The 16,022-nt window shown below is 39.5% G+C and overlaps 1 protein-coding gene across 3 annotated transcripts in view; it reads right to left on the bottom strand.

The window, feature by feature from the left end:
- Positions 1 to 12,265, bottom strand: part of LOC126183846 (transmembrane protein 203-like) — a 44,131-nt gene extending 31,866 nt beyond the window's left edge. The window contains exons 1-3 of one of the 3 annotated variants that reach the window (XM_049926140.1): positions 12,157 to 12,265; positions 11,626 to 11,814; positions 11,173 to 11,341 (exon numbers count right to left, since the gene is read on the bottom strand). In XM_049926140.1, the coding sequence (XP_049782097.1) occupies positions 11,173 to 11,341; positions 11,626 to 11,775 (319 nt within the window). In that variant the 5' untranslated portion in view covers positions 11,776 to 11,814; positions 12,157 to 12,265. Of the gene's footprint in view, positions 1 to 11,172; positions 11,342 to 11,625; positions 11,939 to 12,156 lie in introns of those variants that run through there. The other 2 variants (XM_049926132.1, XM_049926149.1) reach the window with 2 other exon arrangements.
- Positions 12,266 to 16,022: the final 3,757 nt, after the last annotated feature.

Raw genomic sequence — 16,022 nt, 5'->3', positions numbered from 1 at the left:
GTTTCACTAATGAGACGATTCCTCCCCTTTTTTTTTTTTAAATTGTAAGTGGCGGTAGTGCGCACAAAAGCAAGCCATGCCGCGAGCCGCAACAGGCCGTAAACACGCACTATCAGAATGCGGCAAACAATGCGTGACACAGTACAGTAATGCATTTTCAGCTTAGAGTGACGTAAACACCTATAACAAAGAAAACGGCGCTTATCAGATTAAAGAAAAGTAAGCAATCAATTCAAACCAGACGAAGCAAGTGAAAAAGGAAGGGTACCCGTACAAATACAGACGGAGCGTCTGACGCATAGCAATGGTTACCTGGTAAAGCTTAACTGCTAAGGTTACGACTCGAACCAAACTACTGTAGCTGTATCGTCATTCATTCGACCTAAATTTTGTCTCATATTACAATGGACCAACTTTGTTTCGATTTGGAGATGAGGCCTAAAACTTTTTTCTCCCCTTGAATTTAGAATCTCAAATTTCAGGTGCGGCTTAGATTCGGGAAAATTTTTTTTTCCTTGATTTTGAGTCTCATTTTTCAGGTGTGGCTTAGATTCGAGTGCGGCTTAGATTCGAGTAAATACGGTAGTCTACATTTGACAGTTCTGTGTATTCACCACATCCTCTAGTGTAAAATGTGCCTTGTCACTCCATAAAATATTGCCTGGTCACATGTCACAAACTTCGAACCATGCCAGAAACCGAAGAGCAAATTCAGATCATTGCTAGGTATCATGAGGTTTCAGTTGATGCAACATCTGGATCTTGCATGGATACTGGAGTAAAACAGACCACAAAACTTTCTGTACTGTTGACTGTGGGATGGACGATTCTTGTGGTACTGCATAAGCACTAGCACTACCTGGGCCTCATGCTACAAGGCCAGTTACAGCAATAGCAACCTTCTCAATAACTTCCACTGGGAGAGAATGGCCACACCAAGTTCACCTGTGTTTTCGAATTTCATCTTCATCTTCTTTACACCATTTAATGAGACTAACTCTCTTCTCATACCTTTCAGTCAGCAGTACTCTCTCAGTGCTGCACTGTAATTGCTGTTGTTCACAAAGAACAGTTTCACTAACAGTGCACGGTCTTTCTCCTCAATAGCCTTACTGTTCACTCACTCACATTATGGCTTGGTAAATGACAGCATGGATGTTGTACTATCATACGAACAGTGTACAGCAGCAGATTTGCACCTAGTGCCCACAATTGTAACTAATTTATTTTCCAGGATAAATTGGTTCCTCATTAGTGCATTAGCATATATCCTTATTAAGGCATTAGCATATCTACGAAGTTTTGCTACCATACCATAATTACAGACCACACTGGACCTCCACAAGTAGCTGCACATTCGTTATAACCACTTCATACCATTACCTCATACCCCCTTCCCTGTTCCATTTGCAAAGGGCATACAGGAAAAATGATTGTGGGTTGACCTCCATATTAACTCTAATTTTCTCACTGTGGTCATTTTGTCAGATGCATGTGTGACTAGTAAAATGCTGTCCAACTTTTCTAGAAACACACACTCACCGAATTTTAATTGTAAATCTCTCTGTAATGCACAATGTATCTCTTGTACTACTGGAATTTGTTTAGCACCTCCATAATGCTCTTGCACTGACTAAATGGTCCCATGGTGAAATGTGCACTCTTCATCGGATTTTGTCTATGTCATCTAATAATTCATCCTGGGAAGAGTCTCTGGCTGATGAGCAGTACTGAAGAATCAGCAGAAGAAGTGTTTTGTAAGCCACTTCTTTCATGGATGAGTTACATTTCCTTTAGATTCTTCCTCTAAATCTATCTGCAATCTGCTTTCCCTACTATTTTTTATTTATTTAAGGTCGCTCCAGATGGTTACTCCTAGATATTTTATGATAGTTACTGTTTCCATCAATTCGTCACCAACAGCATATTTGTATGGTAGCAGATTTCTTCTCCTACATATATACATTATATGTCACTTTTTTAACGTTCTAGTCAACTGCCAGTTTCTGCACAACTCATGAAACGACTGCAGATCTTGCTGCATTTCACTACAGTCTTCTGACGTTGTCACCTTCTTATAGATAATAGTGTGCTGGATGTCCACCATTCTGACAATCTGAATACATGCGTCTACTTGCTGGCACCGGTCTTTGAGGGTGCTGATCCTTAACTGGCCTCCAAGCTGTAGAGTGAACACCCTCTCTGGTGGACATGCAGTGCATAGTGGAGGCGAGAAGCTGTCAGTTGGCGCTCTAACTTGGTACCCATTAGAACTTTTGGTTTGATCGCCAAATTAGTGTTGTGCAGCTCAGGCACAATAGAGCTAGGATTTTTGATTGGTGTCCATGGCCACATCATTGAATAGCAGCTCTGCAACTGTGAATCATGCACAAGACATCTGAGTTATCAGTTTGAAAGGATTTTAATACAATAGTGTGCAGGTTATTGATCCAAAATGCAGAAGCCTGTTTACTGTATAGACACTGCCCCTTTAAGTTGAGTGATTGGTCTCTGTTATGCCTTGGAACTGCTGTTAATTACTGTAGTTCAACATCGTTGCCGTAGTTAGTGGTCATCTCGTGCAAGCACGTTCTTGTGGGTGATATTATGAGCGGCATGTAATTGGATTTTATGCCATCCTTGCACTCACTATGAGCTCTTTGTTTTACTATTTTACCAAATGTTCACCATATTGTTTTGTATAAAAAAATCTTGTAGTGAAGAGCTGCTATTGCACGTGCAGTGAGCAGGATTGGAATTCTGTGGAAACATTTGGACAGTAGATGTCACAAGCTAACTATGGAGTTTGTGTGGGGGGGTCACGTGCACCATCTATGAATATGGAACAAGGTCAGTGTTGTCTTCATTAATGTGAAATGTTTGCAGGAAATATGACTTCATCAGACGTTCCAGTGCTGTAGTATGGTACTGCTGCTGTCCTTTTTGTCTTGCTTGAGTCTATAGCAAGCTGTGGGTTGTTAATTCTCCCTCTCTCTATGCCGACTGCTACAAGGATGTGACAATTTACGCATTTGCGCTGATCATGCAAGACTTTATTGTATTTGGAATTCTTGTTGAGATTTATTTCTCTGGCACCAACAGGTGATAAAAAAGAGGAGGTTTGTACTTCATCAGTAGTGCCTGTGAAAGTATTACACACCTGATGCATTCTACTGACAAGTGCAAGGAAGTCTATTTACGGTTTTGTTACGGGAACAGAAAACTGATGATTTTGTAAGTTGTGATAAGGTATACAGCCTTTGTATGCTTGTAGTAAATGTTGTACTTCATTTAATTACAAACACTAGTGGAAGAAATTTTCTTGTGTCTTAATAGAACTGCCTCTTAATTTTTAGTTTAGATGTGATAGGCTAGTATAGTTATTAGTTACCTAGCGTAAGTGATACTTATGAAAATCAATGGGCTGTTATGCTGGAATAAATCTACTTTAAATTGTGCTAAGTAATTTGAATTGCACTGCATGATAAATGAATTACTTTAGCTGATGATTCCTTGGGCTGCTGATGCTTCGGCGTGTTGAGAGCTCAGCATGTAGTGCCATACAACTAATGTGGTGCAGCGGGCACTAGTAGTCGCGTGTTGTATATGTTTAGCCTAATCGGTGATCAGGATTAATTGTTTTTTTTTTTTTATATGGTATAACTTGTTATGATGGATGAGTTATTGTCCATGACGGCAAACTAAATAACAATGGATTCAATTACCTTTGATTATTGTACAGCAGAAGCCTGCTGAGATGGCAAGTCAAACAGTGTCATTAATTATCAAAATATGAGAGTGCACTATCACATAATTAAAGTTCTATCTATTCAGTAATGATAACATTGGGATTCAGTTTTGAAATTCCATTTTTGAAATGAGAATCTGCGGATTTTAGATAGTCTTTTAAATTATTTTATTTCTTCAAGGCTATACAATTTTGTTAACATTGCATGATTAAAATTTAATCTTTTGAACATGTTAAGATTTGGAGTCAGCTTTGAAATTTTTTTATTAAATGAGGGTTTATGGATTACAGAAAGTTTTTAAGCTACAAATTTTATTAATATGTAGGATTTATAAAACTTTAACTGTAATATCCCTCCTGAACGTTCTTGATACACACTTAAGCACCAAAGAAACTGGTACAGAGATACGTGAAAAGGCAGAATACGGTGCTGTGGTCAGTAACGCCTATATAAGGCAACAAGTGTCTGGCACAGTAGTTAGATCAGTTACTGCTGCCACGATGGCAGGTTATCAAGATTTAAGTGAGTTTGAACGTGGTGTTATAGTTGGCACACAAGTGATGGGGCACAGCATCTCCAAGGCAGTGATGAAGTGAGGATTTTTCCATGCAACCATATCACGAGTGAACAGTTGATATCAGGTATCCAGTAAAACATCAAATCTCTGACATTGCTGCAGCCACAAAGAGATCCTGCAAGAACTGGACCCATACGTCCAGAAATGCTACAAAGTGGCTCCAGGAACACACTTCTGCTGGAAACCAAACTCCCCAGACAAGAGCATTATTGAGCATCTCTGGGATGCCTTGGAACATGCTGTTCAGAAGAGATTTCCACTCCTCATACGTCAATTCCCTCCAGCAGTACTTCAGACATTAGTCAAGCCCATGCCACATCATGTTGTGGCACTTCTGCGTGCTCGAGGGGGGCATTACATTCCATATTCATCTCACATACTGTGTTGCCTGCCTTATTAAGAAGTTGGTTACAATACAATTGGGCCATGTATCTTGTACCAACCTCAGTTACAGGTCTGTGGACATTACTGGGTGATCAGTGATGCCCGAAATCTCCCCCCAACTGATGATCTCGCAGCCACACTGGAACCTCCACTGTAGCCTTCAAAATTTTTGAACCTGCCTCAAATAAATATTTCAATAAATGATATTCAGCTCAACCTCATCAGTTAATAAGAGCCCAGTCCTCCACTCCCAACCACTAAAATTTTGGTTCAACTGTACCATGTGCAAAAATTCTCATGGAGCTTCAGACACTATTCTCTAAATCATTTACACATATTGTGAACAGTAATCAGGGTTGCCACAAGTTTCCCCACATAAATTTCCTGACTTCCAGACAAGTTTCAGCATTTTCCCGAGACAAGTTTTGAGGTCTCAAGGGTAAGTTAAGACGTAAGTTGACAATCCATCTTTGCAGGTAAGGTACAAGAAACAACAGTGCAAACACGGAAACATCTTAAAAAATCTTGCAAGCAGACGGTGTTTCCTGATGTGAGCAAAAATCTTAAGTACTAACTCCAACATAATTTGTAATGAACTGTTTTCAGATGGAGAAAGCAAACCAAATGGTACACGTGTTCCATTAAGACCATTGATGTTATTTTGAAACACATTCTGTGACCAAAATGTGTGTTCCTTGAAGTCACACGACAGATTTAAAGTACCTTCACTGATTTCAGAAATAATCTCAGCTAAAAATAAGCCTCTGCTAATAAAATGTTGGTTCTACTATGTTTGTTATTGTCGGTTATCACCAACCGTGTTATAACTATTATTTTACAGGTATTGTGTGGCGCTTCTTTCAAGAAGTATACGAGTACATAGAGTACAAACCACTAGTGGCTGATAACTTTCTTCTTCTTATCGTTCATACTTTCTAATATATGAACTACTTTTGAAGCACCAAAATGTTTAGAGATAACCACAAAAACAGCCTGCAGTTTTGGCCTGTTGTGCAATCCACTTGTGCGACCAGCTATTTGCGAGTCACAGACAGCATGTTGATGAAATTAGACCACAGTGATCAATACATGCAACCGATAACTTGTTCAAATAATCTGAGGATCAATAATAATGAGGATAGGTAGCAACTCACCATAAAGGATCGCTCAGACACAACTCTCGCACACATGACCACCACCTCCAGCTGCTGTCTCTAGTCTCTGAGAATCAGGTCTAAACAAACCACTCCTCATGAGTCCCTGCCTCTCGTTAGCAACTGCTGGGCTAACAGCAAGAAGTGGTGGCAGCACTGACTGCAAGCTGAGGGGATGGTAAGAAGGGGAGAAGTGGTAGTAATGAAGGGGTAGGGAAACTGCACACATACTCAGCTGCACCCATCCAGCGATGATGCATGACACTTCAGTAAACAAACCATTTCATCTATTGAGACAAAAATGAGATTTTTCCAGTTTTTTTGTTTTTCCAAATTTCCCTGATATTTCCTGATTTCCATTACCTGTGGCAACCTTGGTAATGGTCTCATCACACTTCCTTTGGGTACTCCTGAAATTATCTTTACATTTGTCCAAATTCCCCCCCCCCCTCTCCCCCACAACAACATTTGAGTTTAATGTGCATGGAACTCTTGAATCCAGTCACAAATCTGGTCCAATGCTCCGTAAGCTCATCCCCCCTCCCCCCCACAAAATGACAAGGCAGGACTGTATCACATGGCTTTCTGAAGCCAAGGGACACAGCATCAACCTGAGTGCCGATGTCTACAGCACTATAGTTGTTATGGAGGAACAGAGTGCGCCGAGTTTCCTCAAGATCTCTGTTTGTGGAATCCATGTTGATTTTAATGGTATGCACATCTTTCAGTTGCTGGGAACGCTTTATTGCTTCAGCGACCTATGATAAACTGCTGCTGTCTTTCCACTACTAAGCAACTGTAGCTGTTTTTCGATTCTATCACTTATCTCAATACCAGCCATTTTGAAGTTCATGTGAAGATTGAAAGGAAAGACCTTATATAATCTTCCATGGTAAGATACTTTCGGAAGAACAAATTCTGTATTTCAGCGTTCTCTTTGTCATCTAACATTGCGGTGTGAGTATAGTCACTGAGTTACTGAACAGACTATTTCAATACAGTTACTGGTTTTACTTAGAACATAACTCCTCACAGTTACCACTCAAATCAGCTTGAAAAATTTTACTTTCAAGCTCAGTGAATGCCCCCCTCATTGTTCTCCTTATGCTCAGTTTTGCTTTGGTCGGCTTTTGACTTCTCTTAAATCTGTGATGAATCTTTGTGTGTCTATGTAGCAGCTTTCTAAAATGGCTATTAAATCACTGTGGATCTTTCTCATCCCTTAGAACCTTGCTTTGTCTAAGGCATATTCAATTATGCTTTTAAATCTTATCCACCTGTGTTCCACATCTTCGTCCTCAGCACTGTGTATTTGAGGTTGACTACTAACATATTCTGTAATTTATTTATATCATGTCACCCTTGCTAAATAAGAATACTGTCCTACTGTTCTTAACAGTCCTTATAACAACCATAATCACTGATGCTACCACAGCTTGATCATTTATGCCCCTTTACCTTAAATGATTTGAAAATTTCAGGACTGTTTGTTGCGAGGTGGTTTAAGATATTACTCTCATGAGTTGGTTCTCTAACTATCTGCCTGTAGTACGACATTTAGGATAATGCCCATGAATACCTGTCTTTGGCACCAGTTTTAATCACATGACTCTCCTATTCTATAGCTGGAAATCTGAAGTCTCCTCCTGTTACCAAAGTTTGGGCAGGAAAATTATTCATGAAATGAAACTCTACTAGTTCTCTCTAAATTACTCTGCCAGTACTGCTACTGGCCAAAGCAGTCTACAAATGCATCTGACAACCATTTTTGAACCATCTTTCAAATAATGGAAACTATGGGTAGGAATATCAACAATGTAGGAAAAGACAGATTGCCACTTACCATAAAGAAGACATGTTAAGTTGCAGACAGGCACAATCAAAAAAAGCTTACATAAAGCTTTCAACCACAGCCTTCATCCGCAAGAGAAACACACACACACACACACACACGCACACACACACACACACACACACACACACACACACACACACACACAACTGCCAATTCAGGCCCGACATGTTAGAGACGGCAGTCATGTGAGCACAGAGGTGCTTGCTTGTGTGTACGAATGGTGTGTGTTTCTCTTGCTGATGACGGTCGTGGCTGCAAGTTTTATATAAGTGTCTTAATTGTGCCTGTCTTCAACTTAACATGTCTACTGACCCACCTTTAATGCTTAAATTCATCCAATTTATTTCACACTCAGAATCTTTAATAATATCACAGATATTATTGAATTCTTTACTGCAATAAATACTCTGCTGCCATAGTTTGCTAACCTATACTTATGATAAATATTCCAATCTGTACTTAGGATTCCATTGCCGCTCCCTTCTGCTTTTAACCAATTTTCTGTTTCTAATACTACCTAGGCATTATTACCTTTTATAAACAATAGTAATTGTGGGACTTCACCATGAATGCTTCTGCAGTTTAATCTTCAGTGATCCAAAGGGAGTGGCGATTCTTTAACTTTCTTTTAAAAAACCGTGTGCACACTACATGGACTTTGTTAACATAGCAGTCATCTCCTACATGCAATGCATGCCTGACCTAATGAATTTGGGATGGGGGTAGGGTGGGGAGAGGGAAACTACAATTATCTACCAGATAGAAGTTGAGAAATTTGTGTCTATAACTTTGTTGCAGAATTGTCTGACCCTCTATTTTAGACCTTCCACTGTACTTCAAACCAGAGTACTGCAACTGACTCTGGGTACACCACACGTAACAAACTCGCTACAAATAATGAGCTTAGCCTACACCCCATGTGTGATGCTAGTTGCTTTCACCAAATCAGACAATCCAAGTGGTAGGTCATTTGGGCTGACGTGAGCCATGATTTGCAACCAAGTGCACCCAGGGCATTCAATAGCTGCAGGTAGAGCCTCTTCCATGACTCTGATGTGACCACCTGGCAAACATACCAGCATTCTTTCCTAAGCTGTCAGCTATTTCCCTGAGGTGTTCCATTACCCACATAAGCAAGAACTGCATTGTGCAAAAAAACACTCCGATATATGAAATCAACAACTGCAGATGGCACTAAGTTTGAGAATAATGAAGGCTGTAGTACTGTGAATTATAGTGATGCTGATCATGCTGAGGACAAAGGCACAAGATGATCAACAACAATTGGTATTCTACTCACGTTTTTTGGAGGTCTAAGTGGGAAGGTAAATTACAGTAGTGTGTTGCTCTTTCTTCAACGGAGGCAAAATATGTGGCCCCACACTAAGCCTCCAAATAACTTGTGTGACTACACAGACATTTGAAAGAAACTGCACCTTTTGATGGGCCCTCAATTCCTATTTTTTACAGAAGATTAAGGAACTACTTCGTATGGCGCTTACTTCATGAAAAGTATGAAACATTTCATGATAGTGTAAAAGTACTTGCATTTCCAATTTTAGTACACATGTTAGTATTCTTTCGAGCTGTGGTATAGAAACACTTAGTTAATTGTGCTTTTGCTTTGAATGTTTGATGGACTTTTCAGTACCATCATACTTTCGAGGTTTAAACGGAATATTTAATTTTAAATCAGCCAATGGTACTTTACTAACACAAATTATAAATCACATTTATTTGTAAATATATCCTACAGTAACTGTTCATTTTGTAAGGGATTTGTACAAATTAAGTTTGTTTACCTTTGGTCAATGACATAGTTTTATAGGTAGTCACAACTGACTTCCCTTTTGGCAACTATTTTCTTACACAACTGTTTCTGTCACAAAGAAATAGGTTAAATATGTAGCTATTATGAGAATGATAAGCAAAGCAAACTAGATGTGTGTACCAAATTACACAAAGGCAGTATTCAAGTGACAGCTTGGGAAGGTGCACTTATTGTATACTGTGACTTTTTCGATGCTTGTTGCTGTTGGTACCTGACATATACAGGAATGTTCATTACAAGTTTTGGCTTTGACCAGTGACAAGGGAAACATGGGAAAAACCCGGTAAACAATATGGCAACTGTAATGTGATGTTATTGGTGTTTTTTTTCCAAACAGGCTAAACTATAGATCAGTCTGTCACCACAACCAGCTTCCCAAGGGTCACATTTGTTGGCTTACCAAATCACAACCAAACTGTCACCTTCCAACATAATCTAGATCTTGGGCAAAGTTACAGGTCACTTTGTCAGCACAATCAGTTAGTATTATTATTATTATTATTATTATTATTACCACATTCATTGATGTCACCAACTCACAATAACTTATAGCCTACCTCAGACTAAGCTACAGATCAAATCTTACACTGCAACCAGTTTTTTTTCCCCCATTCACTGGTTTCGCCAAACAACAACAAAACTCTGAAGGTATGTGCCATAAGGTGACTGACACAAGCCATTAACATTATGTCACTGGCCAAACCTGAAGACCCATATTGAACACTCCTCCTGACCTACTATGTGTAGGCACAATGAATGATGGGAATTGAAGGCAATGAATCCCAAGTCAATTATCCACAGCCGGTCACAACATTTCTTTACATATAAAGTTACTGACACTGCATTCTATCAGGTTAGAATTTAACCATATCATCAAAATTTTCTGTGAAATGAGAAACAAAACACAGATGATGGACATACATCTCAGGCTATGCTATACATCAATCTATGACGGCAATCACTTTTTTGTGTTGAGATTCATAGATTTCACCAATCCACACCAAATTGTCCTTGACATAAACAAACTGACAAAAGCAGCATGCAGTGGAACAGCCTGCTACACTGTAAGTGCACTTAAGCCAATGGCTACATACATTACAACTGTTATTCCTACCACCACTGCAATGTGTATCCCCAAATCCTCTGAATCACTAAATAGACAGTCAGTACTCTAGCAGAACTGTGAACATTGTTCTGTAAATAGGGAAGTCGGCCTACACTGTGCATGATCTGGTGCTCATTACAGAAATGAAACTGGCAGAATTTAGGGCCACAGGGGAGAAGGACCAATAATTCTATTACGGCCACCTATGAAAGGTAATCAACAAGGACCAAAATACTTATGTGAAAAGACAAAGAGCAATAGAGGAGTACAGTGGACTGAACAATCACATGCTTCATCTAAAATTTGTATACATCCTTGTACAAAACTTGTTTCAATATAACTGCAGTTCCAATGTTTGCTATTTCTTGCAAGCATACGGGAAACAGCACATACAGGTGAAATACAGTGCAAAATGATCGTCCAGAATCACAGAGATTCAGCAACTCCTCTCCACACTTGAGGTAATCTGTTATCCCAGGTTTCCATTACGTCATTGTGATAGAAATATATGTCTTACCAACGATATCCACTGTTGAGGTATTCACAGAAAGCTCAACCGTCCCAAGGAACTTCTCCTTAAGCTGAAGAGCGAGGTTGACAGCTCTGGTAACGGCTGCGCCCAGACCGTGAATTACAATTTCTGGCTCACCACTCTCCAAAAGCTTCTCACTACGAGCCAGCTGACCCTACAATACAGTGCTATTAATCAGAACATGAAAATCTTGCATTTCTACAATTATTGTCTAAGTTCTAATAAGTATAGTGTGTGTAAATTAAAATCCTAATAACAGACAGCTCAGAATTTTAAAAATTTTAAGAATTCATAGGAAAGATAAATAAGCGCCACTTCAAATATTTCACAATATCTTTAAAATTAAGAACAGTCCATTGCGTAAGCGACTTTCCTAAGGGAAGGAATCGTATACTCCTTTTAAACTGCAAACATAAACAACGAACAGTCCACTATTACCTTGTAATTAGATTTGTTTGTGATATAAATGTCCTGTTTCCGGCGAGGTAGGCGTGGTGGTAAACGTTTTCTTAAAACATGATCATTATTAAGTTTAGGTCTTTCTCGTTTTTTCCACTGCACCACATCTGTCACACCAGCGTCAGCCATTTAAAGTTTAAAAACACTACCAAACGTAAGTTGGCAGACCTGTCGATACAACATTTACGTACATTATTCCACAGACATTTATACTGTTATTGTGATTTATTCATACATATAACTGCATCCTTGAAACCATGGAGGTACCTCCATGCTTGAAACGCACAGGTGCGCAAGAGTGCTTCCTCAAGCATGCTTCAAGATGTGTAGGAAAAACTTGCGCAAGTAAAATGGCTGTACACGAAGCTTAATATTAGCCGAATTACAATAATACATAGCTATACGAGCGTACAAGCATTTGCATGCTTGAACTTGTATACCAAGTTTAGGCAAAATTGTGCAAGACTTTGATTTGATTTAATTTTTATTTGGTTCTGTTAAATTACATACTGTACGAAGGTTGACATGTATTTCACATATCACGTTTTCTGTTTTGTCTTGCAATAACCTCCAACTTCACCTGGTCGTCATGTCACGTCACGACGCTATCACAGAACGGTCACGTCAGAGTGTATTCCAACCATGGAGGTATATATCCTTATACCTCCATGATTCCAACATTACGTCATGTCATATCGTTTAACCCAGTACCGAAGGGTAAAGTCAGGTCATGTGGAAAAAAGTCGGATTATCGTACCGGAATTGAGGAACTAAAGACGTTGAAGTTTGTTAAGACCAAAGCAAACTTCATACTGTATGTTCTTGATCAGATTTGTGTGGTAAAGTGCTGAGGTAAGGAGCTGAGAACTGGAACAATATTTCAGAATTGGAAAAAATTTTGTTGTAAGTGATATGGGACCAAACTGCAGAGGTCATCGGTCCTAAGCTTACATACAACTTAATCTAACTTACACTAACTTGCGCTAAGAACAACATACACACACACACACACGCCTGAGGAAGGACTCGAACCTCCATCGCGGGAAGCCGTGCGAACCAGACAAGGCGCGCAAGACCGAGTAGCTACCCAGAGCGACTAATATTTCAACACATCGACATTTATTTACTATCGAAAATATATAATAATTATTATTATTTTATTGTAATTTGACCTTTACAGCAATAGATAACGTATAGTACGACAGATATTTTAAAAGAAGCAATGGGCTTCTTATTAGTGTTACAAAATTACGTTACAGTTGTAATATTCATTTCCGTTGTAGAATGGGTGCGAAACTAACCAGTAATACAGCATTTCTTTGGATGCTTTTTAGGTAATCCTTGTGTAGATTGTGGAAAGTTTTTACATAATAGGTGCCCTATGAGTTCATATCAATTCAGTGATCTTCACAGTTTGTGATGTTGTTGTTGTGGTCTTCAGTGCTGAGACTGGTTTGATGCAGCTCTCCATGCTACTCTATCCCGTGCAAGCTTCTTCATCTCCCAGTACGTACTGCAACCTACATCCTTCTGAATCTGCTTAGTGTATTCAACTCTTGGTCTCCCTCTACGATTTTTACCCTCCACTCTGCCCTCCAATACTAAATTGGTGATCCCTTGATGCCTCAGGACATGTCCTACCAACCAATCCCTTCTTCTAGTCGAGTTGTGCCAGAAACTCCTCTTCTCCCCAATTCTATTCAATACCTCCTCATTAGTTATTGATCTATCCATCTAATCTTCAGCATTCTTCTATAGCGCCACATTTCGAAAGCTTCTATTCTCTTCTTGTCCAAACTATTTATCGTCCATGTTTCACTTCCATACATGGCTACACTCCATACAAATACTTTCAGAAACAACTTCCTGACATTTAAATCTATACTTGATGTTAACAAATTTCTCTTCTGCAGAAACGCTTTCCTTGCCATTGCCAGTCTACATTTTATATCCTCTCTACTTCGACCATCATCAGTTATTTTGCTCCCCAAATAGCAAAACTCCTTTACTACTTTAATTGTCTCATTTCCTAATCTAATTCCCTCAGCATCACCTGACTTAATTCGACTACATTCCATGATCCTCGTTTTGCTTTTGTTGATGTTCATCTTATATCCTCCTTTCAAGACACTGTCCATTTCGTTCAACTGCTCTTCCAAGTCCTTTGCTATCTCTGACAGAATTACAATGTCATCGGCGAACCTCAAAGTTTTTATTTCTTCTCCCTGGATTTTAATACCTACTCCGAATTTTTCTTTTGTTTCTTTTACTGCTTGCTCAATATACAGATTGAACAACATCGGGGAGAGGCTACAACCCTATCTCACTCCCTTCCCAACCACTGCTTCCCTTTCATGTCCCTCGACTCTTATAATTGCCATCTGGTTTCTGTACAAATTGTAAATAGCCTTTCGCTCCCTGTATTTTACACCTGCCACCTTCAGAATTTGAAAGAGAGTATTCCAGTCAACATTGTCAAAAGTTTTCTCTAAGTCTACAAATGCTAAAAACATTGGTTTGCCCTTCCTTAATCTAGCTTCTAAGGTAAGTCGTAGGGTCAGTATTGCCTCACGTGTTCCAACATTTCTATGGAATCCAAACTGATCTTCCCCGAGGTCGGGTTGTACTAGTTTTTCCATTCGTCTGTAAAGAATTCACGTTAGTATTTTGCAGCTGTGACTTATTAAACTGATAGTTAGGTAATTTTCACATCTGTCTACACCTGCTTTCTTTGGGATTGGAATTATTATATTCTTCTTGAGGTTTGAGGGTATTTCGTCTGTTTCATACATCTTGCTCACCAGATGGTAGAGTTTTGTCAGGACGGGCTCTCCCAAGGCCATCAGTAGTTCTAATGGAATTTTTGTCTACTCCGGGGGCCTTGTTTCGACTCAGGTCTTTCAGTGCTCTGTCAAACTCTTCATGTACTATCGTATCTCCCATTTCATCTTCATCTACATCCTCTTCCTTTTCCATAATATTGTCCTCAAGTACATCACCCTTGTATAGATCCTCTATATACTCCTTCCACCTTTCTGCTTTCCCTTCTTTGCTTAGAACTGGGTTTCCATCTGAGCTCTTGATGTTCATGCAAGTGGTTCTCTTATCTCCAAAGGTCTCTATAATTTTCCTGTAGGCAGTATCTATCTTACCCCTAGTGATACTCGCTTCTACATCCTTACATTGTCCTCTAGCCATCCCTGCTTAGCAATTTTGCACTTCCTGTCGATCTCATTTTTGAGACGTTTGTGTTCCTTCTTGCCTGCTTCACTTACTGCATTTTAATATTTTCTCCTTTCATCAATTAAATTCAGTACCTCTTCTGTTGCCCAGGGATTTCTACTAGACCTCGTCTTTTTACCTACTTGATCCTCTGTTGCCTTCACTACTTCATCCCTCAAAGCTACCCATTCTTCTTCTACTGTATTTCTTTCCCACATTCTTGTCAATTGTTCCCTTATGCTCTCCCTGAAACTCTGTACAACGTCTGGTTCTTTCAGTTTATCCAGGTCCCATCTCCTTAAATTCCCACCTTTTTGCAGTTTCTTCAGTTTTAATCTAGAGTTCATAACCAATAGATTGTGGTCAGAGTCCACATCTGCCCCTGTAAATGTGTTACAATTTAAAACCTGGTTCCTAAATCTCTGTCTTACCATTATATAATCTGTCTGAAACCTTTTAGTGTCTCCAGGGTTCTTCCATGTATACAAACTTCTTTCATGATTCTTGAACAATGTGTTAGCTATTTCTTCAATTTCTTCGTCATCTGCAGAGCTAGTAGGCATATAGACTTGTACTACTGTCGTAGGCATGGGCTTCGTGTCTATCTTGGCCACAACAATGCGTTCACTATGCTGTTTGTAGTAGCGTACCCGCATTCCTATTTTCCTATTCATTATTAAGCCTAATCCTGCATTACCCCTATTTGATTTTGTATTTATAACCCTGTATTCACCTGACCAGAAGTCTTGTTCCTCCTGCCACCGAACTTCACTAATTCCCACTATATTCATCTTTAACCTATCCATTTCCCTTTTTAAATTTTCTAACCTACCTGCCCGATTAAGGGTTCTGACATTCCACGCTCCGATCTGTAGAACGCCAGTTTTCTTTCTCCTGATAACAACGTCCTCTTGAGTAGCCCCCGCCTGGAGATCCGAATGGGGGACTATTTTGCCTCCGGAATATTTTACCCAAGAGGACACCATCATCATTTATCCATACAGTAAAGCTGCATGCCATCGGGAAAAAATTACGGCCGTAGTTTCCCCTTGCTTTCAGCCGTTCGCAGTACCAGCACAGCAAGGCCGTTTTGGTTAGTGTTACAAGGCCAGATCAGTCAATCATCCAGACTGTCGCCCCTGCAACTACTGAAA

This window comes from Schistocerca cancellata, chromosome 1 (assembly GCF_023864275.1).
Source record: "Schistocerca cancellata isolate TAMUIC-IGC-003103 chromosome 1, iqSchCanc2.1, whole genome shotgun sequence".
NCBI lineage: Eukaryota > Metazoa > Arthropoda > Insecta > Orthoptera > Acrididae > Schistocerca > Schistocerca cancellata.
This window is presented reverse-complemented; position numbering and strand designations above follow the sequence as displayed.